Below are 26717 nucleotides of genomic sequence, written 5' to 3' on the forward strand. Positions count from 1 at the left end.
CGCAGGACCTCTAGAGCAGTTTAAATCTAAATATGTTGGGATAAAAATTATTAGAATAAACCACAGCTTTTATTTTTGAAATCCTAATATCCATTTATTTCAGCCAATGACTTTGAACATGTTCAACAGCAAATTTACAATTGGTGATGGCTACTGAGGCTTGTGTGCGTCCTTACCCCAGATATAAGAAAAACCTTGCAGAAGTCCAGCACAGGAAGGATTTGTAAGAAACTGGCTGCCTCGAGTGTGTCTTGCAGATTCTCCATGTTGAGTGACAACTTGGCTGTGTAGATAAAGTCAATGATCTTCTTCAGGCCTATTCGGTTAACTCCATGAAGCTTGATGCACATTAAATCCTGTTCTTTCATTCCACCTGCATGAGGAGGGAGTAGGGGATAAGAAAAAGTAGATGCTTACACGTGGTTCAACTCATACATAATCTCATTTGACTGACAGATCGGTGAGCAGCCACATCCATTTTATTTAAAAAAAAAAAAAAAGGACATGAAGAATAAAGCTTACATAGCTGAACAAATTCAATTAAATTGAAAATAAAAAATGCACTGTTGCATTTAGATGCATATGCCATTATGTGTAAATGTCAATGAAATGTTTTCAGTGTCAAAGGACTTATGTTCAGAGAAAGGATTGAAGGTCTTAAAGAGAATCCCATTGCTCAGCATCTATGCTCACACAGCTCCCTTATCACTAATGAGCTATCCCTCACTCTAAGTACAGTTTCCCCTTACTCCTACTTTAACAAGCTCTTCTCCTGTTCTCAATGCAGAACCTTCTTCATCTTCATCATATACTTTAAATGCCAAATCTCCAAACTTACTTTTCACTTCTCGTGATATGAGACCCAAAGTAACCCCAAAATCAAAATTCCCTTACATTGCTCATTATATACTATGTAATGCTTATAAATGGGGTGCTAAATTACTAATCAAAGCTCTAGTCATGAAATATAAATACCTTTTACTAACAGTTACGAGTTTTCCTTGGGTATAACTAAAAAAAAAGCCATATAAATCCTGGTACATTAAAATTGTCTTCAGTTTAAAATGTTTGCTGCATCTAAAAATGAGGTACATTTTTACAGTTACAGTTTACATCTGCTATTCTGGAAAATACACTTCATACACTGTGTGTATTTAAATGTACTCTTCTAAGGTTCTTCTACCTCTGCATGCTGTTCACCAAGGAGATGAAACAGGGTACGAATGACCATGAACATGAATGCATAACAATGACCAGGCTTTATAACATGGAAATTTTTATGAATATACACACAATACTGGAGGGATGTGGGGACAAGGTCAATTTGAGTCATTTTTCAGGAGGCAAAATCACAGTAACATGACTGCGACTGTGTTAAAGCAATCAAATGCGTGTACCATAGCAACAAGAAGCACATCCCACACAACAAAAGTGTAACTGGTATCAGTAAAATGGCTAACCCATTGTTGAGCAGATGCTCTGGTCAGGCTTTGTCGACCCACCTGTGAACATGGCTTTGAAATAGTCGGAGGAGGAGGCCATCATGGCACGGTGTACAGGGAAAGCTTCATCGCCGTCCCCAGCCACCAGTGTGACGTCACATAGTAAACCTTCTATCCTCAGCTGGTCAAATCCCTAAGAGAAGAGGAGAAAGGTGAGAGTTGCATGTGAGAGATGAGCATTAATGAGCCAAGTTTTGTGGACCCGAACTGTGCAGTGGTTTTATTGCAGAGAAGTGGACCTTGGCAGGCCAGACTAAGAAGACCATGTGATTCTGCTAACTCTTGTCAATAAGGTCACAGACAATAACACAAACAAATCTCTCTCAGCCACTGTATTTGAGCTTAACTGTATTTCTTGTCCAATCACAAATTTGAACGCCAATGTTTCAGTAAGAAAAAAACAAAAAACGAACAAAACAAAAAACTGTTCAGCCACGGCCTGTCAGATGTGAGCTCAGGGACACGAAATGGTTTGTGACGGCCCTCTGGTCTACTTGGGCTGTCTGACTGATTGTGGCCTGCTTGTTTGCTTGAAAGTCTTGCACGTAACTGGTTCAGAATTCGACGTTTGGAGCTACAACTACAGTTTATTGTCCCCTTGTAGGAATAGTAACATAGCAGGGACTTGTACAGCATGCAGGCATTAGCTGCACTGTATCAGACTGTATGGCTACAGATTAATTCACATCTCTTTTCTTTTTAAATCTCTTCAGGGAAATTGTTGATATTTAATACAAACAATCCCATCCTTATATTTTAATCAATAAGGTTATTAGTGACTTGAAAGGCTGCACTGTTCACTTACATGATGTAGTCAAACTGCAGTGACTCTTTGGAGAGTCATATTTTGCATCTACTGTTTAATCACTTGGCTGCTGCGTATCTAAGGCAGCCTACACATGCGGTCTGAAGTCTTTTACTCAAACACACTGTACTCACACCACATTCTTCATACATGTACTCGCTTATTGGCACACCTGATTTCATTGACATCTTATGCTTTTTACATTAAATGGGGGAAATGGTTAAAGTTAAACGCATTCCCATTATTTGCCATGGCTTACAAGCCAGTCATAACAGATAGCACTAATGGCATGCAAGCAAGAAAACATACAAGGCATGCTATTAACATACTACAACGTAATAATCAATGGGCGAGTGTCAAGTGGGTTGCTTCCAAATGCACCAGCTGAGACTAAGACAGTCTACTAACTAACTGTGGCTACAGGTGTAAGATCAGATCACCTAGAAAAATCCTTATCATTCCCTCACTGTGCTCTGACACCAAAAGATTAATGTGCAGAAAAAGCAGCCAACAGCCAATAATTTTCAATGAGAGCTGGTGATGAAGGCAGCCATTGCAATGGCAGCAGCAAACAGGGCTATGCCAGCACCCACTACAACAACTTTAGGTTGATCTTAACTTTATACAAACCTATGATGACATGCTTAAGCAGCCACCGAGTGCAGATTGGAAATGTATGCTTTAACTATATTAAAACATAAATAATATCTTGCTATATAAACTGAAATCCATAACTTCTTTAAAAAACAAAAAAAAAAAAAAAAAGTTCCTTAATTCCTTATGCCGATTCCCACATTTTTTGTTATGTATCGATTTATATAATACAGAATGTGCAATTACACAGTCACCAAATCCCAAGTGCTTTTGGTTAATCATTGGAACATTATTTAAGCTATTAAACTGTATCCTGTAATTCATGACATGAGCTCTTTGATGTGGTTTGCATTTTGCAGTGTGGAGGGTTTTTAAACTGCAAAGAAATTCAATAAGGACAAATTTTCCAGTTTTCCAGTCTTGTAGTAGGCATAGATTCATTTGGATAGAGCTTCATCACATTTCAAAAGTTATGATAAGAAATCTGAATCACTGTCTCGCCAGCCTGCAATCAGCATTATTTCATGGATATACAACATAGATTATTCACAGGTTCTCTAAAGGAACAGTAAGGAAAAATGTAACCATTATTATCAGATGATGATATTAACTAAACATTCACTTCTTCGTAACATAACATCGTCGCTGAACTCTCACCTGAAGAACCACTGAGCTGTGTGTGTTGCTTGTGAAAAATCGAGTGTTTCCTGTCTTTGATGCCTGTAGGTGAGCAGAGATGCCCATATCACCATAGCCCAGAGCAACTTTCATGTGAGCGTCGTCGTCCTCCACGAGGGATCTATTAGGAAAAAAGGAAAGAAGTTTTTACTTCAAAAGGGTAGCAAAAACACGTGTTTCCATCTAATTTTAGCTTATGGAAAGTAGGACAGAGAAGTTTTCAAAGTGACACTACTTAAGGACATATTGGGTGGTGGTAGCCTAATTGTTAAACAAATTGTCACCTAAAAGTTGCAGGTCTGCGAGCCTGATACAGTTGGGGAAATTGTGGTAAGGGAAGAGACAAAGGCATACTCCTCCCTTCCCAAAGTGCCTTTGGGCAAAGACCTCAACTCCTGCTCTACTAAGGCCACTCAGTGGTCTTAAATACAATTAGTTGCTTCCAGATTTGATTTTGTAAAGCTCCATCTATTCTGATAATGCAAAGTTTTCCTAGTAAAAAAAAGAAAAAAAAAAAAGAAATGCACATAATATCTAAGCAATTCCCTGAGATATATGTATTAAGTAACATCTTGGAAACAGGAGTTCAGGATAGATAACATTAGCTGCAAGACATTCTTCTCCATAATATCAGTAATGAATGTGACTGTTATCTATGATCATTTAAATGTCAAACGCTTAGGTTGTAAATTGTGAAATACCCAAGGTAACACTCAATAAAGCTATAGTAACTGCTTTATATAAGCAGTTATGTTGTGCCGATATGCATGTGTATGCAAACTAATTCTAAGCTGATGAAGCACACAAATTTTAACCTTTTTCTAAAAAAATGAAAATGTGTTGTGAAATCCTAAGAGTATTAATTTATTTAGAACCACTAATACCCAACTGAATTCCTTCGTTGTATAAATGGACAAACTTCAAGCAACACACACACACATTATATTAATATATATATATATATATATATATATATATATATATATATATATATATATATATATATATATATATATATATATATATATATATATATATATATATATATATATATATATATATATATATATATATATATATATATATATATATATATATATATATGTGTCAGTCTGTCCGTTCAACGGTTTGGTCCAAAGCAAGACATGTCAACAACTGGTATCTTGAAATTTGGCAATTGGCAATATTCATGGTCCTCTGAAGATGACCATTCCCAATGATATCTGTGACCCCCTGACCTTTAATATAGTGCCACTGCCAGGTCAAACACTATTTGCTGGATTTCCATGAAATTTGATGTGGATATTGTGCCCACAGAATGAATCCTGGTATTTTAGTGAGACCCTGACCTTTAGTGTAGTGCCACATTTGACATACATACACACATTTCCAGTTGGGCAGTTGTGGCTCAGGAGGTAGAGCGGGTTGTCCACTAACCACAACAGTTTGATCGGTTCAATCCCCAGCTCCTCGAAGTGTCCTTGGGCAAGACACTGAACCCCAAATTGCTCCCGATGGTCTGGCCAGCATCTTGTTGCCATCGGTGTGAGTGTGTGTGAATGAGAAGCAAATTGTAAAGCGCTTTGGATAAAAGCAGTATATAAATGCAGCCATTTACCCAATAAATATTAAAATCTAAAGAACAGTTTCCCCAAAAAAATGCATTGAACATATTCATGCTTCTGGGATGATGAACCATTTCCATTTTGGACAGTCAATCAGCTTTCATCTAGTGTAGGACTGGGGCGAACGTAATCAATGTCATCGATTACGGAAATACTTTGATTTGCATATCGTGCATTGGCACGTTGCAATGAAGTATGGCTGCACCTGGTCAAAGAATGCATTCCCCCAGAGAACAAGCTGCAGCATTTTAACCTCTCCCACAATCTCCCCTCGCGTGCGGTCTACTGACAGTCGCAGATGCTTTGCAGAGAAACACACACACAGAGAGAGAGAGAGAGAGAGAGAGAGAGAGAGAGAGAGAGAGAGAGAGAGAGAGAGAGAGAGAGAGAGAGAGAGAGAGAGATGGTAACATAAGAAATCACTTACTAGAAATAGGGTAATATATTAATGTATTCTTTCAAATACTATAATATTTTTCACAGAAATATATTTTTGTTGCACTGCAGTACATACTTTGTTTCTTGTTGCATTTGTTTGTTTTTAAGAGAAAATTATTGAATAAAACATTGAAATATTAATGAGACATGTTTTTGATATTCATTTTGGGTAGATTGTTAAATTAATCAAGTAATTAAAAACAATTTTTAGAATAATCAAAAAATAGTCGTTAAAGTAATCGACTAATCAAAGATATAATTGTTAGGTGCAGCGCTAATCTAGTGCCTCCCTCAGGCCAAAATGTCAACCTTAATGTAAGATATATCTCATCATATCAAATATATAGACATATTGCCATAAACTTTGATACTTTGCAAATGGATAAACCATCAAAATTTTAATGGACCCATGGCCTTTCCTTTTGCACAATACCCAGGACCAGCTTTGCAATTTTGCAGTTATAATGAAAATTGTGGCCTCTAGGGGCCACCAAGGCTTTAGGACCAAAGTCATAAAAAGTGCATCACAGAAAAATATAATTAAACCAACATATTTGCAAAGATAAGTAAGTATGTGAAAGTGAAATCTCTGAATTCAAGTTGATGCTCTACTAGGATATTTTTGCAGTGCATTAAAATGAAAAATGATTGTAGAGACTTGTAGTGTGGAAGCTTGCTCCTTCAATAAACCACACAGCTAGTTAAATGAGGACATGAAATTAAATTAAACAATTTTGAAATGGGCTGCACAGCATTGAAAAGATCATTAGTTTTCAGAAAAACTGCGACTAAATATTTCAGCACTAAAAAAAAAAACAATGAGAGAAAACACTGCTAATGATGATTGAAATAAATGATTGAAGTAAATGAAAGTTTTGTTTCAAAATGTGTAATTGATTTATAATCCAGGGATTCTACACTATAACAGAACTCTTTTTGTTGAGTCTCTAACAGCCTAAGGAAAAAAATCTACTCTGTGGGAACATGATATATTAGTGTTTCTCATCTGTTTAGTCCAATTCTTATGATATTCCTCTGCTCTAGGACAGTCTAGCTAAAATGTAAAGTCCTTAACTGCTCCACAGAGAATGAACGTGGAAAGATGACAAGTATGACTCAGAGCCTCAAGGGGAATACTCTGGGGATGTGGGTACATTTTGTGCTGACAAAACTGACATTAGAGAATGAAGCTCATTTGGGTAAAAAAAATTAAACAGTCTGTAGATCAAAAAAAAAAAAAAAAAAACCCAAAAGATTCAGCCAAGCATTTGTCATTTACTATCAAACAGAATCATTGTCTCCTAAGGTTATATCATAAGCAGACAATGTTGATTGCACTGCTTTGCCTTTGATGCCAAGCTCCCCTGTACCTTAAAAGTGAGACTGCTGTCTCTCTTTAAAAAAAAACAAAAAAGGTAATTTTTAAAAGGTACGTATTTAAGTAAAATGTTAATGTAACACCAAAAGGAATGACTGTGACTGATAATGGGGGTGGTTTGTGTAAAAAAAGAGCTTTAACCTGCTTTGCTTTTAGTAAGAGGTGATGCACAGACAGAAGAGTTACACAACACGATGGCCCACAAAGATCTGCATTTCACACACTGAATGAAAACGGAGCTTAAAATATTACAGCTATTATCCATGCAATATATAGATTTGACAGAAGTCTATGAATGTGGCATCTGAGCCTTAAAAGCCGTTCATTTTCAGATGAAGATTGGCCTGGTTTTGATCAAATATTCTTTTACAAAAATGTCTAGCTCAGCATAGCGGTAAATTTGTGTCTTCAAACAGGCCCATGAGCTGGCAGCACTTGTCAGATGTACAAGACTAATGGTTTTTGGGTGGTCTATTTATATAATAAAGCAATTCTAAGTCCTGGCGTGGATGAACACTTGATTTTTTTGAGTGGTTTTACAATTTGTAAGTAAATGCTTTGAGGAGACATTATTCAACATTTCTAAATAAAAACATAGCTTTTCAGGCTATGGTTAAAGTCACATAGTTCTTCCTTACACTGGGAAGTTAATGTGTTCATTAAAGTGGCTGATTTACACTTATTATTATTATTATTATTATTATTATTATTATTATTATTATTATTATTGAAAACAATCCTCTGTCTCTGTTCCTCACTCCTAATGACAGTGACACTAAGATAGGACAAAAGTGAAAATGTGATTATATTCTTTTCAGGTGCAGGAGGACATACATGCCAACAATAAAGAACTAAAGAATGTTTTCAATGCTGAGAAGCTCCCATAAAAATATTTTTTCACTTATCAGATTCACTACATGAACATTAAAACGACATTACACCTGATACAGACTGATGTGATTGGAACGTGTGTATAGTTCGTCTTATAAATAATAATAAAAACCATTTTAAAGTGAGCTACTTAGTGTTTTATAGGAGACACAAAATATACACAAAATGAAAGTGGATCGAATAAGTAAAAGTAAGTCAGGAATCCAGCACTGCTCGGTCTTATATGTACTTCCAACCTCTCAATGCAGCATTCTTTTAAGAGTAATCACATGTAATGTTACGTACATCTGCAATAGAACGGCAGAGCAGTCTTTATGTAACAGATGTACATACCATTAAAACTTTCAATGCAGGACTAGAGTAACCTGGTATAATAGTTTGTACATCTGCCTTTCTATTCTTTTACAGGTAGCACACAATGACATCTAATTAGAAAAAAAATCTCAGTAATTGGATCAAATTGATGATTCTGAGAAAGATCCCGATCACTGTCTTATAAAACTGAATATGATAATGAGAAAGAAGTGAGCAAGAAGCTTTTTCTTTGAATTGTTGAATGTTAAAATGGATTGAGGAGATTTGATGTTAAGTTAGTGTCAATACATCAGGACACATCCAGACAGAAATATGGCCATAAAGGCACAGAATAAGGTAACACTAATGGCTGAATCAATAATCTGTGCAAGGTTAATGATTTAAAGGATTTATATGTTATTTCTACCTAAATGCTGACCTCTATCATTCAGCTGTGAGATTAACAACAGCAGCAATCCAATCACAAACACATGTCCAATACCACCCAATAACTTAGTAAAACAAAGCTTTCATTGGCGTTTCCACATTAGGGTCTATTGCTGCTAGTGTTGTGCTTTTGGTTTGTAAAGAAAAAACAAAACAAATAAAAGGTATGTATGAGCAGCAGAAACCTTTGCTTTAGTCTGCTTTGTTTATAAACACAGAATGAAAGGCTCCTGTGATGTTCACAATGTGCACATTAATATGAAACTGTCCTGCTTTTAATAATTATCTTAACATGACCACTTTATTTAAGGAATTATGGGATTTAAACTTTCCTTTTCTTTTCTTCTCAAAGAAACTTCACTTTAGGGCTCTGATACTCTGATCTGAACTCAAAGCCGACAAAGGCTGACCGATAAAACGTTCTGTGTCACCTCATGTCGCCTCACGTCTTTGCACTTGAACACACCATGAAGACTTCAGCTGACTAACAGACAACTGGAATCTTTTTAAATGATTAGGTTAAAGACATTTGGGGTATATGATGGATAAATATTAAGAGAGGGTCAGGAGAAATCTAGCTGTCATTCCTTTCACATGCCGTATACGAAATGGAGGAACAGGTAGGAAGACCAATGAGGATAGATCAACAACAAAGACAAACTAAGCACAAAAACATGGAGATTTTTGATACCACAAGAGGTAAGGACAACTAGGTACAACTCTATGGTCTAGGCTACACATGCTTAAGGTCTATTACATACATATCTTGGTGATTAATACTTAAATACAATACTATTTATAAAATGAACGATGAGAGGATGGGATCGGTAATAAAAAGGTACATTTTACAAGGAGATGGACCACTTCTAGCAGGATTTTGTGAACAACACCACTAAACGCTGAGAAACCGGCATGGCTTAAACAGTGGTCACAATCACACTGACACACAACATAGGCAATGTACTGGTACATTTACCCCGTCAGGTGGTAAGTCGGACAGGCAGCGAGGAGAGAGTGGGTTGTCCAAACCACAAAGGAGTGTTGGTGGCTGCCGGAACGAAGCAAAGAAGACAACAGCTACAGCATCCCACATAAAAGTTCTGCTCTGCCCAAAGACACCAGAGAGCAAAGACACCAAATCTCTAGCTGCATCCGTGGCATGTTTGAAGATAATTATGACTAAAGCATTCCTGCAGCTCAGCACTGACTAATACAAAAATAATTTATTAAACATCAGAGAATATTTCACAAACTATTGGCCTGTCAAAATACTGATTTGTTTTATACTACTATTACTTATAAAAATGAAGATGAACCTTCAGATATATTGATAAAAACAGTTTTGTCCTAGACATAATAAACTATGTTTAAAAAGCTTTCATAAGTTTAATGATTCACATATGTCAGTTGAATTTGATTTGTGTGACGCTGTCACAATTCAGCATCACAAAACACTACCTGAGATGCGTCTTATGTTTAAAGTTTCAAAATTATTGTCACATCAATGTTTATACAAAAGGGTTTGGTACGTCAGTGTGGTTTCTCAGCAGTACATCACAGTACATTGTTCACACTTTTAACAAATGAGGATGAATTGAATATAAAACCTCACATCAAATGATACATCCATCTTATTTCCTAGAGTTGTTGTGTCAGAAGCCTTACATTAGGGGAATTAAAATTATCACAAAAGCTCCAATTTCATCTGTTTTTCATTAAACAGTTTAAATACAAAACAGTGACCACATGCTAAGATAAAATCCCTTTATCTTTGGGTTTAAGAAAAAGACCAAGTCTTGATCTTAGGCTTATAAATTATATCTTAGATTCCCAGTATGATATTTAAAATCTGGTGGTATCTTAGATCCCAAATCACACAAAACAACACATTCTGGCAGATACTGTAGACACATGGAAAAACAAGAACTGTGATTTGACTGCAGCAATTTCTCATGTTTACACTAAAGACCATTTTGCTCTCACAGCCTCATCCATTTTATGGCTTTTCTTCCCACAACAAGCACCGGAAAATGCATTGTTAAGTACAATGGAAAGGACAAATATCTATGCTATAGATCCTATTTTCATGTCAGTGACACTTTGCATGAGCAGCAAAGCTATCTTTATTTTCACCTATTTAGATTTTGAGCAGGGCTAGGAGAAAGAGAGGGTTCGAAGGAAATTTTAAGACGCAGAGGGGGAAAAAGTTGGAGGACTGAAAGAGAAGTAATGAAGAAACAAGGGTGGCAGTCTATCCAGTCCCTTCATGTCAGTGGAAAGCTTAAAAATATCCTTCCACCAGTGACAGTTCAGGAAGCTGAAGTCAACTTGGCTTTTTCCCTGGGATGACAGTGGAAGGGTCTTAAAAGATTAATGAGTATAGCTTTGCTGTCTTGTCATGCTTAGCCATGCATTGATAGAAACTTCATTAATCTCATCTATTTCAGGTTCTGAACATCTGACAGACCAATGTCATGGTTTCTGGAGCAAAATATTTAAGAACTTGCATGATGGAATTTATTGGAAAATACTTTTACAACAATTTTAAAAAAAGGACAGGTTTACAGTTTTCAGTTATCTTACACATGCCTCATCTTTTCTGACAATATCACTGTCTACAGCAATGAATTTACTGTACTGTGATACCTGAGGTTTTATCATTGGTCAGTGTTAACATCATCATGGTCAATTAAAAGTTAGCAAGCTACTAGATATGATGAAATACTGATGCACTGGGTGATTAAGTCTGTATCAGACAAGTCTTCATTGTGTCAGTTCCTGGGCCCTGCTTAAAAAACTGCTTACACACAGAAGACAGGAAGAACAATCCCAAAAAGTCAGAAATCCCAAATAAAATGTGTGTAGAGCTGATTAAAGATTTATTGCAGCCCATTTTTCCTGGACTAATTTTTCTACAAACTGCATTACACAGGCATTTAAAGGTTCCATGGTATTTTTCTAGTTGCTTACAGCTATAGTTGACTAATGTGACATACTGTTTTAACAGGAACACAAGAAGACACACACACACACATTAAAAAAGGGATACTTCTGCCCCATTGACAAAAAGATCACAAGACTCCTCTGGTCTGGCTGGTGTTGTCAGAACATACACTCCAGCAGCTGAATCCGAACCACTCACACACAAAATAGAAAAGGCATAAGAAAAGGTGACCAGGTGCATGGAAACAAAACAAGAGCAACTCTCTGAAAACCTCTGAAGTGATGTGTGTGGAGTCAGTAGGGAACAACCCTATTTGTACCAGCAAAGAGATAAATGACAGACATCTAAACTGAAGAGTCTGTCCTCAGTCATTGAGTACAGCAGTGCAATAAAGCTAAATGTTTAACAGCTTCTACTACTGGGGAAAAAACATCTTATAACGCAGTAGTGCTCAAGTGATGTTTGTAGAAATGCAGAACATAGAAACCTGTATATAATGTAAAGCAATCCAATGGCCCAGTAATACATTCCACTGTCATAAAACGTGATGTCACAGCAGCAAAGTGCTATGGAAGCAGCATTATCAAAATGAAGCCCTGATTGCAAATGTACAGTATGGTATCACCTGGATTTATAATATTGCAGAGCGTTATCTGTGGATGTCATTTAAATAAATATTTTGCTTACTTATTAGTAAGTTGGCATACTGGATAAAAAGCAGAGCTGTGCAGCTTTATTTATTGACCACTATCAAAGCTTTTGATACTGTTTACCATCTTATTTTGAAACTAGTATTAGTATTTCTGACCAAGCAGTGGGGTGGTTTGTGAATTACCTCTCAGAAAGGTCTCAATGTGTCAAATTTGATGGGCTCACCTCAAACTGGCTAAACATTTGTAATGGGTTCTGTCTTAGGTCCGCTGTTATTTTCTAATAGTTTAGGTCAAAATGTGGATGGCGTCAACCTTCATTTTCATGCTGATGATACATTGTGATATATTGTGCTGGTTCCTCGATTATGAAGGCTGTGGCCAAATTGCAGACTCTTAATATTTTTATTCGCAACTAACGCTGGTTTTGAATGCTGATAAAACTAAAGTAATGCTTTTTTCAAATGCTCGGAAGACGTCTGAGAAGCCGGTGAACACTTTGGATATTTTTACTGCTAATGGAAAGAAGTCAGAAGTGGTCTCCTATTAAATATAATAAATATATATCTTGGTATTTGGCTTGATGATTGCTTTTCTTTTAAACCTCAGATTGATAATCTTAAAAAAAAAAAACTGAGACTGAAGTTAAGGTTTTATTTCAGAAATAAGTCCTGTTTCTCCTTTGAAGCCAGAAAAAGACTGGTCTCTGCTACGTTTTTACCTGTTCTTGATTACGATGATTTGTTGTACATGAATGCTTCTGCACATTGTTTGCACGTTAGATACTGCATATCATAGTACACTGAGATTTGTTACAAACTGTAAAGCCCTCACTTATCATTGTACGCTTTACGAGCCAACTAGCGTTAGAGTAAGACTCAGCTGACCTTTCGTAGACTCAGTCACTGGTACTTGTTCATTTATAAAGCCATTCTGGGTAAACTCCCATCTTACATTTGCACTTTGATTGCACAGAGATCTGACTGTAACTACAGTTTGAGATCTCAAGATATGGTACTGTTGTCTGTTCCAAGCAAAAGGATGGAACTGGGAAAGAAAGCTTTTATGTGTTCTGCTCCCCTCACTTGGAACAGCCTTCAAAAAGACTTGAAACTAAGAGAATTGGTCCCTCTACTTGACTTTAAAGCTCTTATAAGTACAATGGCAAATTAATCAGTTGGTACTTGTCATTGTGTGTAGGTATTTTAATTTATTTCGACATGTTAATGTATATTGTATATATGTTGCCCTGTGGTGTTTGTTGTTGTCTGTAACCGTTTTTATGCTGCTGTCTTGGCCAGGGTGCCCTTGTAAAAGAGTTTGCTGATCTCAACAGGTTTTACCTGGTTAAAGGATGGGTTAAATTAAAAAAAAAAAGTAAAAAATTAGAACACTTACATCAAACACCAAACCTATCAAGGTACAGCACAAGCTGTACCATGTGATTATCCAATAACTATTGCATTCTACCATACAAATATGCTTGGATTCAGCACCTGCATATTTTTTCAAGCTTCTCCACCATCCCTGCAGCACCAAACACTTTTTTCTCCTTCAACTCAACTGAAAAAGTAAAAGGGATATTTCACCGCTAGAAAGATGGTCTTTTCATAAAACTGGGCTGTCTATGCAGTAGAAAGACACAAATATTTTAAATTGGTGCTACATGACCTGAGAAAACAGAGAAGGGCTGTGGTATTCCTTTTTGCTCAAAAAAGGTAGAAACTCTTCCTCCACCACACACAGCAAGAAGCAGTAGGGCAGAGAAAAGGAGGTAGTTGGTACGGTCTTAAAATTCTTCTCTCATACTGTCTCTATTCCATCAAACAGACTTTGGTGCATCTAAAGTGTGACAATGTGAATATGTTCATCATCATAATGAATACAGCCATTTTTAATGCACAAAAATGCGCCATAATCTATTCAGTGGAGATACTCCTTTTTTCCCCCCATCCATTCGTAGCGTTCCAGCAAAAAGGAAGCGATCACTTATCAGACCATATTAAACATCTGTGTCCCATGTGTCTGACAAATGTTGTTTGCTCTGCCCATTCTGATGAAAATTGGCACTTCCCTAATCAATACTCTGGCTTAACCAACTGAATTGATAGTTGCATTGTACTATTCACAGACTCAACACTTGCTCTTTTAAATACTAGAAACCATACATGTAATTCTGATGTAAAAATGGACTATTATGGAAACTAGGTTTTAACTGAACTGTTGGAAACTGAAAAAGTTTTGAGTAGGTTCTATAACTGAAAGAAAAACAGAAGTTACAGTATTTAAATATGGCAAAATTTATGAGAGGATGTCTACGAGCTTCAGTAAAAGTGCAATGAAAAGCTGCAAACTGGTAAACACAAAATTTGAAAACAACCACCCAGGGTGTCATGAAGTATATGCTGACAGATACAAGTTGCCAATGTGAATTGCATGAAGCTTCTGTGTTTAGTGATTATGTTAATTGACTGTGTTGCATCTGCTATAGTCTCCACATTTTTTATCAGGTGCATTTAGAACTGTAAAGAAAACTATTAAGCATTAAGGGCCACTGGTATTTCCAAAGTATTTGCGGCTCACTCTGTCCAGGACAAACTATCCATAATCTCCAGATAATTGTTCCAATCAATGCTAATAACCTTAGCAGTCTGTACGCTATAATGAGTCTGTAATTACATTTTATAATCAAAGAGCACTTTAAGGTCAAGACTTTTACATCAAGAAGGACTGGGGAATTTATGAGTACCTAAAATGAAGTTTCAAAAACAAGCACCACAAGCGGCTAAGCCAAACACACGTTATAACATGTTTGTATGTGGGTGGAGCAGACAATCTGTCAACGTGTACCTAACCTAATACGTATGTACCTAATATCAACCTGAAGGATGCTGTAAGGAGGAACACGACCCAGCTGAGTATGTAAAAAGGACAACTACAACTAGAATAATACTAATTTGTAAAGATGGCTTGCATTCTTTTTTTTTTTTTTTTTTTTTTTTAAAAGAATTAGCTACAAAGTACACTGAACTGTAGATATGTGGAATTATTCAGCATATGTAGACTGAGGAGGAGATGTGTACCCATGTACCCAATGTGTACCTAAGAAGTGTCAGCATAATTTGCCTGGACTCAAATGAGTAGAGAGGCATAGCTTTGCATGCAAACACTATCTAAACAGGAATAAACGATTAATTGCAGATCCTTCCACAATCATATCGGTCAGCAATATTGAAGTTTTTGGGGTTTTTTTTAATTCCCCTGACTGTCCTTGTGTGGTAGACCTTCCATTATGTGTGGCCAATTACAACCTCTGAGTTCAAAATATGCAACTATGTGAGCAGAGTAAAGGTATTAGGGAAGGCACTTCAGAGGGAATGAGCGGAGGAAACCTTGCACCTCTATGAAAAAGCAAAGCAACAACGTGTAAAAAGATGGAACTGGCAAAGAGCTCTGACAGAATTCAGAATTATCTACTTAGATACTTAGATTCTGATAGGAGTTTTGGGAACATCTGCTGTAGACTGGATACAGATTTGTTTTTCCAATTCAGTCTTTCAACCTGCAATAACAGATTTTTTGGCCAAATGATCTCTCAGGGCTTGACAGTAACAGATTTGTCCAGTTGCTCTGCGGATGTTTTTCAAGGCAAGCAGTACCATTATTAATTTTACAAGCCACGCTTTTTATTTTTTGGGTTCTCAAGGGTCTTTTCTTACTCTACACCGTGTTCTGACATCTAGACAGGAGCATGGTGAATCTGATGGGATGCATCTGATGAGGGAGTTCAATCAAGTTTCTGCGACGCATCAGGTTTTTTGTGTTATTTGTGTCAGACATAATGACATCCACTGCCTGGTCAACTGTGAGGTGAAACTCTACCTAACTTCAACTTGTGTGCGTGTGCGTGTGTGTGTATGATGAGCACAGACATGACAGTTTCACCTGACTGAACTCACTTGATGCTCTGCCAGCCGCCTGTGACTCCCCTCCGGCCTTTCAATGAAAATAAATGATCCCTGGGTGGCATTTGTACAAAAATGGCCAGAAGTCAAGAACTTAATGTCCATTCAAAAGGGCAGGTAAATTAAAAGCTCCACTACAATTCTGAATTTCTGTGTCTCAGGTTTACCTGTGACCACTGCGTTGTGTGTGCATGTGCACCAGAAAATGGACACATGAGTATCAAAACCATGACACAATACTGGCCTCTTTTAAAAAACACTGGCAGATGTTGCACTGCATTCAATATTCTGCGGTTTTCAAGCAAACAATTAAGAAAGCTCATTTAAAATTGTTTACGAAAATGATCATGTTTCATATCACTGTGATCAGTGACTATCTAGCCAAACATTCAGAGATCATATTAATAATGTCTTCATTTAAGAGAGGCTGTTTAAGTTTAGCTACTTTTTAGCTGATGTGGCACACCAGTTCATTCTCTGGCTTCCACCAAAATGGAGAAGAGAAAACATGTTAGAATAAGACACAAGTGACAAACAATACATCAATAGGTTCTGACAACAGCCCCAAAAGACACATATCCTATTAAAATATGCATCTGAATTCTGTGTGCTACATTTTTTTAAAAAGGAAGTGCTGTTATCTATACATTATGTGTGCATTTGTGATCTAACTGTAGTTGCACTTTAGAGTACAGTATGTTGGCTAAGAACAGCATCTTTTAACATCTCTGCTGGACTATCATCCCTGACTGAGTCCAATTAACACATAAATCACACTGACTGGTGAGACCCTTGAGTATAATTCCACTGTTTATGCATTTTTAACCATGAAAAATCTTTTTTGTCAGTGGAAGCTCAAAGTCAAAGAAAATGAAAATCCTCAAGTGCAAACCCAGCTCTTATTTAGTTTGATGTCAAATTAACTATGTTCTGATTATTTTAGAATAGATGAACTGTTCAACTGATCGAACGAATTAATCTAGGTTGGTAATGAAGTAGGTTTCAAAGAAACGTATGTAAACTAATGGGCCATTTGCCTTAGAGGCTGCAAATCTCATAGCAGTAGCACAGGGAATTCAGCAGCAGCAGGAGGACTTGACAACCACATGAGACATGTGAAGCATCTACATTCGCAAAAATCTGTTAAACAGACTTTCAAAGCTTTCATTTTATCTATAGCTATACAATCTGTATGGAGTTTAATCTTGTCACACTGGCTTTAACTACAGTCTTAACACTTGCAAGACTAGGTGGCTTTTCACAAGTACCCGGCATGTTTAGAGAAGGTTGTATTTTTCTAAAAAGTGCATTTTTTTCAAACAAAAAAATAAAAATCAGTAAAACCAAGGGACAGCAGCAGATAAATCACTTTGAGACTCTGATGTGCTAAAGCAAAATATGAAGGTCAAAATGTGCAAGATACATTTTCTTTTTTAGATTTTCTGTGAAGGATTGATTTTCTAGCATTTTGCCTTAATGAGACTGTTGACAAAAAGTGACAGGGAACATGGGAAGAGAGAGAAAAGGAGTATGACATGTGTTAAAGGTCCCTGACTGCAATCGAACATGCTCTGCCGCAGTTAAGGCTACTGGCTCACCATGACGCCTCCAAGAGGTGATTACTCAAAAACAGGCAAGCACATTGTGCAAACAAATCTCTATTCTTTATACATCATGTACATCAAATATTCCAAAAACTGTCTCTCCTGTGTCCTCCATCATTCTGCTGCTTTGGATACATATACAAAGATTACCCTAGCATACCAAGTTAAAAATGTCTCTATAGGCAAACAGAAAGGCACCACTCAAAGGGCCTATAAAGAGTGACACTCCCTGACCACAGTGTAACCTATAATTGGGGGCCCAATATCAGCCTGCCTAAAAACACAGCTTACAATATACACGTTTCAAAATAGTAAGTGGTCTGTTGGGGCAGAGCCACACTGGGCAGAGTAAGGTGGAGCCTCGAGGCTTGAATATGCTTCACTTGCCAGTGTGTGCACACAATCTCCTATGAAGATACACAAGCGCCATCCGCAGCCACTTAAGTACACTTAATTCAGTCTTGTCCTTGCACTTTCATTGACAGAGTTGTCATAGTCTGTCTCCACAGATAAGAGGTCCATGACAATCAAACATATTTACCACTAAAATACATTTTTGCATCTATGGTCCCACTTTGCTGTTGCTTGTGCTGCTTTATTTTGAAGGAGCTTTATCAGACACCCTAACCCCAAACAAATCACCAGCAATGAGGCGTACAGTCAACATATCTGCAGACTTGAGATTGAAGATTGAGATTTACATAGAAATTTCAGTTCACTGTCAGCAACCTATTCCACTAAATTATGTACAACAACATATTTTTGACCAATCTATTACATAGCCTATGCCACAGTGTTAGCAACGAAGCTAAAATAACTGGAAGGTTGCCTGTGCCATCTACAGACTATCTGGATAAATCTGGGTGGGGAAGTGAAAAACCAGTGCTTGCCCCTCAATTGCTACAACCACTAAGATGCCCTTGAGCAAGGCCCTTGACCCCCAACTGCTCCAGAGGAGCTGCTCAGTGGCCAACAGATAAGAGGTGTGGTTGTACTGGACAGCTTCCAGGTTTTGAATGTGTGTGACTGTGTGTGTGTGTGACTGTGTGTGTGTGTGTGTGTGAGAGAGTGTAAAGCAAGGTGTTTCCAGCTAAACTACCCTGGTTAAATAAAGATTAAAACCATAATTACTAAGTCAATAGAGCCAATAGCGAAGCATTCATCATGTCATTTTGTAAAGAGCTTACAAAGTGACACCATTTCGTCAAGACTTTCATAAGGTTTACTTGAAAGGTACGGGGTATATGGTAAATGTACAAATATATTTTGTCCAATTACAATTAGCCATGTTGCAGATGTAACCTGTTTCCTCTGAGGACGTTTAAAGGAAAATGTGCAAAAGCAGAGGTTAGGTTAGAGCATAGATTCCACTTGCTGCAGTAATGTTCAAAATAAACATTTCTGTAAAACTAGCAAAATTAAGCTTTTAAGCTTATAAGTAAAGCTGCATGATAACTGGAGACTGCATAAATCCAATTTTGTAAAAATCCATCCAAGTAAGCCTTGTTATGAAATTACCTTTAGGCTACCAGCTAGCCATGAAAACTGTGTGTATGGGGTTTTTTTTGTTTTTTGGGGGGGGTTGTGTTAAGCCATGTTAATGTTCAAAAGTCAAAAAGGCACTTGTCCATTTCAGCAGAATACGGGAAAAGGGGTAAATAGAGAGGATGGCGAGAGGCTGTGAAAAGCACTTCCATTCTACCCTTCCCCCCTCCTGAACAGTAGCAGATGACAATAGCTTTTAAACCAGGGCACGCCAGACATCCTGACAAAGGCAGGCTCCTCCCAAGCTGCTTAGTCCCTGTTCCCAAATAAACATAGCCACAGGGAGAGGGCAAGAGTCGAGGATGTGGTGCTTGCCATGTCCAGACTAACGGCAAAATGAGACCTTCTGCCCAAGAGGAAAGCATTCTGCCAGCGAACCATAAAATGCATGCAGGACAAGGCAAATCTCTTGACACACTACAAGGCTCAATCGCATTCTGCCTAATTAAGGCTGTAACAAAAATATAATGGTGTCAAAATATTTTACAAAAAATAAAAAAATAAAAATAAATCCCAAACTGAAAAGCAAACAAATTATACATTGACAAATTCACATTGCGAATGCTATTTAGCTCATACTCACATGTAGGCAGGCGAAAGGGGTGAGGACCTGGATGTCTTAAGAACTGGCACTGGGAATTTCCAGCTGACAGGAGAACCGCTTTTCCATTTTAACGGCATGTTGTTGTCACCAGAATGGTGCTACAGCAATACCAACAGCAAAGACCATTTCCATGAAAAGGTTTCCAATGCAGTCTTCCATCCCACTCTGCCCACACCATTTAAGGGGGAGGGAGAGCAGCAGCGGCAGCAGCAGCAGCTACAGACATACACTGGTAGAGGCAGTGCAGGCTACAGTCAGGGTTGTGACTTTAGCGACAGCACTGAGAAGCCAATAAATTGCATCCACCACAACTATTTGCCCTGCTGCATTCACAGTTGTCTCGTGGTAGGAGGGGGTAGAAGCCCTGCCTTCTCATCACCCTTTCAGGGTTTGTGAATAGCCCAGTAGCTAAGCAATACTGCCACCTTGTTAAAGGAGTTGTGATTACAGAAGGGCGATAAAGGAGTAGGAGAAAGAGAAAAAACTAATTAAATTCATACAATTCAATTACTTTGAACCAAATAAATTTGCTATCCTCTAGGGTTGTGATATTGAGGAAGTAAAAATTTAATTTCAGGCCAAGGTAATGCTAAAATACAAGATAAAACTGGAAGAACTATCCAAAGATGCCCAGTTATTCTTTTTGTGATGTGTGTGGGTTTTAAGTTATTAATTATGTGGGATAAATGAGCATTATTCTGGAGCATTCATGGGTGCAGCCAGCCATAGTCAACTCTAGCGCATTCAATGTAAAGCAATAGAGGTGGACCAAGACAGTTCAGCAAACACCTTATATACTTAATGACTAGGGGTGTGACGATACCACTCAGCTCACAAGATCAGACAATACACGTTATTGGGTTCACAAGAGGAGATGATATTTTAACATAATTTCAATGATGAAAAATATGACTGGAAAAATAGCCTTTTATTTGACTGAGTCTCAAAACACTGCAGGTGCATTTTAAAATGTTTTATAACTGTGCATGCATGAACTACGGAAAATGGCCTCATATCAGCTGCAATGAATATGCCAATGTCTCTCGTTATTGCCATGGCTCTAGGACTTGACTCTGGAAGTTGAGCAAAGGGATTAGTCAGTGTTGCCTGGCCTTTCAGTGTTTTCTTCACAGGCGCAGCTGATTTTAGTATAGAGTTGTGGTGGTTCTGTAGGGGTCTTTGCATAGTGCTTGTGTTTGCCGCAGTGTATGGCAATGCTTTCTTACAGTGCTTACATATTGTTTGTGTCTTGTCTGTCACTCACTCTGTCGCCGTTTATTATTTCCACTGAGTACCCAAAATGCTGCCACACAAACAATTTAAAACAACGTCATGCTGGCTGCAGCTGGATGGGCTACTACTGTGCGAGACAGGTTTTCGGCTCAACGAGAAATATCGTCACGTTTTAATATCTTTAATATAGATGAGATGAACTAGAAAGATAAGGCTGTCTAACAACACAAGACAGTTTGCTTCAGCCAAGTAAGCTTGATAAACTTGAGTGCAGGGCAATATATTGTGAGTATAAATATAAAAAAGGTATCTGGTCTTAACAAATAGGAGTGACCAATCCATTGACAAATCACGAAAAAATGTCCACGTCTTTTATTAAGCATCAGATTAGCCCCATCTTCTGTGTCTAACTAACACCTGCAGATGCTTCCAGCCATCCAGAGGTATAATCAACTCTTAATTAGTTAAAAATGATTTTTTTGTCATTTATTGCCTTTACTTGGTAGCTGAAAGTAAAGAGGTGAAAGGAAACTAGTGGAGAGACAAAAGGAGAATGACGGCCAGACGCACACAGGGGATGTTGCGGTTCATGGCCGGCACCTTAAGGGTCAGGTTATGCTGGAAAAAAGAATGAGTTAATACAACACGTTGGACAGCAAAAGTGTTTATAGGGTGAAAATCCACCAGGGTGCCCCTTCAACTCTCCAATTAAAACCCCTGGTGTAAAAAACAAACAAAAACAGGGTTTTAGCAGATGAGAGGGTACAACACTGTACCTAATGTGGGAACCAGAAAAGGAGGAAAAATTCATATCTCACTAAAAACAGAAGTTGTCATGCCTATCGTCTTGCCCCACTTTTATCAAATCAATTAGATATGTTGGATTATTGTGCAAGAGATTAAGAAACAGCAGCTTCTGATATAATTTACAATTCTATATAAATAAAATATACAAGGTCATCTTAGGTAAACTTGAAGCTTTGAACTATATACAAGCCCCTAGTAACCGCTGTACAATACCTTTTCTGCCCCAACTGTCCACATGGTGCAACAGAGTGTATATTAAAAGCAGGCCATCCAAACTCAACAAGATGCATGTGGGTGCTGTTCCAGTGGATTCTGTACACTGCATGTGTACAAGTGCAATGCCCAGCCTGTAGGGGATATTTCTGCATATGGCTTACATCTGTCCTCTCCTACAAACCCAACCCCACCCAAACTATACCATGGTGGCTGCAGTACTGTTGATCACTTAACCACCAACTTGAAACCAGAGGGTTTTCTCTCCTCTAGCATTATGAAAAACATAAAAAAAAAAAGGGAAATCTTGAACCAGCTAATATTTTAATTAGGCTAAATGAGTACCTTAAGCGGTTGTTTGTAAAACTTTCCAAACTCAGAGTTGGCTTACAAGGCCCCTGGGGAAGCTACATTCTTTACATCTTGGTCATGACCCTGTCCTCGTCTTCTTCTACCACCTGCAGCTCAATCCTCATAACAACCTTGTCATCACACTTTCTGGCCTTGACCATACTCCCTCCCAGCTTACACTGTAAATGGCAGAATGACCTTGCCTCTACTGCAAGGGCAGCAGTCACGCTGTCTCTTCTGTCAAGCCAAAGAGCTCAGCGCTACACCTGTTACCCTCAGTTTTACTATATTACTCTCCTCCTGAAATCGCACCCCCCCTGTAAAAACGCCTATTTCAAATAATGCCGGTAGTAGCACTACAATAATCCTACTCCTTTCCGTTGTAAAGATGTTCATTTTAAAAGGAATGTGGGGAACTCTACCCCTGCGAATAGAAAAGGTTGTACATTGTATGCAACTCAACAAATAATGTGAAAGCATAAAAATGAGGGAGAACAGATGCCATGATTCATTTAAACTAGCCAACAGCTTATTCTAGTATTTGTTATTGATATCTTATGCTGTGGATACACAGTCTGCACTCTGCCTCCACCTGTATTAATTACAGTACTTAAACATTGGAAACTGTGTTCCATAACTGCCCATCCAGTTGGTGTAGTGTCTCATCCACCTCCACACAGTCACAATTCTGTTATTGAGTAAAGGAGAATCTGTTGCCAAAAGATTGGATCAAACGCACAGAAACTGTCAGGCAAGATCCTTTTCCTAGTGATTCAACCTAATCTAATTCCAAGATAAGACTGTATGTAACCATTTGGTACTACCTAGAGTAATGTATGTAAGAAATAAAACACACAAAATGACATCTGATCTTTTATCTACACTCATAATTTTCAAGCAGGCTAGGCTTTAATACGTACATAGCTACATACTATTATAATTTAATAATTTTGCAAAAAGCAAAATCTGTTTATTAGAGCTGAAAAGAAGCAATTAAAAGAATTGCTTGTTTGCCAGCACCAATACTGGTCCTAGTTAAACCCCTATTTAATTTTTGTATAATAAAAAATGGCAAAGGGCTGTGATAATACTGTTTGAGTGACAGAATGACTACTGGCAAATAGTGATAAATTAGCCAACATTATGCACAGGCCATTCAGGCATGGAAAGCTGCCACAGGTGAATCAAATGCAGGAACACTGTAATATCTGGCAAGACATCAGGTGACACTCTTTCCTACAGTCTAATCAGGGATTAACACTGATTAACACTTCCAGTTCCAGGTGGAAGCTATTTCCTAGCCAGGACTGATAACTGCTGCACTGTATATGGTCTACCTGAGTCAACTGCTCTTTAGAAGTAATTTTGCCTGATTGTATTATTAATGTTGAGAGCAATGAAAAGAAAATTTTGAACATTCTCAAGACAGCTAATACTGCCTGTTAATAGCTCCTGAATTTCTGGCAAGGTTTGTGAGTTATAAAGTGAAATGTGTTCCATTAAAGTGAATCAATACACATATTCACGGTGACTAATGAAATAATGGAATATGAGACATTGTGCATTACCTGTCATGCAGTCCAATGGGCATTGTCTCCCCTCTGTGTACAGGGTGCTCCATACCCTCGCCGAAACCACACCTCAAAAACAGAAACATGGTACTTTCAACATTTGTTTCAACACAAGTCTTTCTTCCAAAAAAACATACATACAAGCTCAGCCGGGAAAAATAGCATAAAGCTGTTACATGTAGACAAGTTTTGATTCAGCAGTTTTACAGCTGCACTTTTAACAGAAGTTACTTTTGTATGTTGTACCATCTGTACACTATTCCAGATACAATTTATTGCCTAATGGTGACAATATCTCAGTGTTGTAATTGAGAAACATTTCTGTACAATTATCCACAAATGCAACTTTTCTGAATCTGGTAGTTTATCTCCAATAGATACACAGAAAACACAATCATTATTGTACTATACTGTAGATTACAAGTAGCTCTGCCTTTCAGTTACACACAGTTGTAAGATGTAAATACACGTCTAAATACTTATTTTATGCAACTGAGATGGACAATGAAATAAAAATGCCTGCCATCATTTACACATAAAAAGTTTCAAATTTGTGTAAATAAGCCATATAATGATACCAGACTTCAGTAAATATCAAAACTTTGCTTTCAAGTTTATCTTGAAGGCAAATGTGTGTGTTTGAAAGACTTTAACTTACTTACAATCTGTGGCCTGATTTTTTAATATATATATATATATATATATATATATATATATATATATATATATATACACACACACACACACACACAGTCATGTTCATTTTATATGGAAAACGTCCTACAGAAGTTGATGGAAAGGTATGGGCGTTTCTTGACCCCCATCTTCTGCTGAAATGTGACTGTTACATCATATTTCTAACTTGTTGCTTCACACAGAACTAGGCTAATTGAAGCTAAAAATATCTGCCGTGTGTGTTAGGATACTTGACAATTTTCTTCGTATTTTGAAAGTCAGCTAACACTACGCACAAAAAAAAGGGTGTACTAACATTGATCTCGATTTTTTTTTTTTTTTAATAATGGCAACTGGCTCACACGACAATTTGGATATAGTAAAGTTTCCTTAATAGTTACTGCTTGGTACCTGTTGTTATAACACGTTAAAGTGACACAAAACGGATGGAGGTGACAGTTTGCCTCTGCAAAGTGCTGTACGCTGAGCTCTCAGACAGACACGAAGTCGGAGAGGTTAGTCCTTTTAAAAGCTCAGTGTGATACATGTGGGGAGAAACGAAGTCCACGGCGAGGCAGCGGACTTGCTTGCTAGCAAAGGCTTTAACGTTAGGCTATAATTCATTTAACATGTTAGTGTCTATTTAGCCGGATTAAACAATTATATTGTCACAAGAGGCAACGCTGTCAGATGGGAGCTTTGCTAGTTTTCTGGCCATGTTGCCTCAACACAGTCCTTACATCTCCAGTGGAAACAGGCTAAGGCTAACTTGCCAAGCTAACACTTTAACGTTAACACTGGCTAGCTTGAAATAACGTTAGATCAGGACAGTCGACTATATGGCTGTCAAGTTGGTTACTGTTAACCATTGTCCGCTAGCTATGTTAGCTTAACTAACGACAGCGTAAACCACAGTGGTCTCAACATGACTTAGTTGGGTTAGTTATTAGTTAACGTTAGTCTGGTTGGTTGGTTGGTTTGGTTGGTTTGCCACCACCAACAAATGACTGTGACTAACTGTCAACCTCGTATTTGTTGAGCTTAATATACTCTATATGATGTTTTAATCACCATATGTATATTAAATAGACTCCGTAAACTTTTAAATAGCAGATTCCATACCTTCAACAACGAGATAACGTTAACTAGCGTCCTTGTTTTCCTTCCAAGCCCTCAAATCCACTTATACCACTGGAGCCTCCTTCCTTGTTTTATCCAATGCAGTTGTCGCTTACTAGGAGACCTGGAGCATCCGAACTTTCCATTGGTGGAAGAGTATGGCAATCTTTTCTCATTGGCTCAAAACTTCCGTTACTAAATAAAGTGATTCTAAAGAGGAGTCGTCTTCCTTTGAAGCATTTGTGGTCTGACGATTAATTATGGTAATTTAGAGTGTGTCCTCGAAACGCCCAGCTCTCTTTAACTACTAGGAAAACTATAGGCTCCCTTTTGCAAGTATGAACCTACAGGAAATATTACTATATTTTAGAAATGACTGTAATAAGGACACACACAGTGTTGTTGATGCACGATGCATACTGCATGTGGTAATTTTCACAAAGCAGAAGTATGTATTTTTGGGTTGAATATTGGGGTGATTTAAGTGGAAATTTCTAGATGAGGTAATGAGAGGCTGTTCTTGTTTAAACATGGAAGCTATCTATTTTTACAGTAACAGCAGAGATGCAGTGGATGTGGTTGCTGGTAACATTGCAGTCAACCTGCCTATATTTACAATAATATACATGGCAATATTCAAAGAATTTTGTTATATATTTCTTTTTGTATAATAACTCCCTTTCCCCTACTCTTGCTATTATCACAAGTGCCAACCCTAATGTCTTTATCTTTTTTTTCTCAAATTCAAGTTCAAATTTTCATTATTGGCATGACCATAATAAAG

General features: G+C 37.6%; 1 protein-coding gene across 2 annotated transcripts in view; it reads right to left on the reverse strand.

The window, feature by feature from the left end:
- Window positions 1-26124, reverse strand: part of klhl13 (kelch-like family member 13) — a 39242-nt gene extending 13118 nt beyond the window's left edge. Inside the window, exons 1-5 of one of the 2 annotated variants that reach the window (XM_044222653.1) lie at window positions 25937-26124; window positions 24137-24208; window positions 3559-3700; window positions 1503-1635; window positions 177-373 (exon numbers count right to left, since the gene is read on the reverse strand). In XM_044222653.1, coding sequence (XP_044078588.1) covers window positions 177-373; window positions 1503-1635; window positions 3559-3700; window positions 24137-24189 — 525 coding nt within the window. In that variant the 5' untranslated portion in view covers window positions 24190-24208; window positions 25937-26124. Of the gene's footprint in view, window positions 1-176; window positions 374-1502; window positions 1636-3558; window positions 3701-19943; window positions 20271-24136; window positions 24209-25936 lie in introns of those variants that run through there. The other variant, XM_044222652.1, reaches the window with a different exon arrangement.
- Window positions 26125-26717: the final 593 nt, after the last annotated feature.

Source organism: Siniperca chuatsi, linkage group LG14 (genome assembly GCF_020085105.1).
Source record: "Siniperca chuatsi isolate FFG_IHB_CAS linkage group LG14, ASM2008510v1, whole genome shotgun sequence".
Taxonomy (NCBI): Eukaryota; Metazoa; Chordata; class Actinopteri; order Centrarchiformes; family Sinipercidae; genus Siniperca; species Siniperca chuatsi.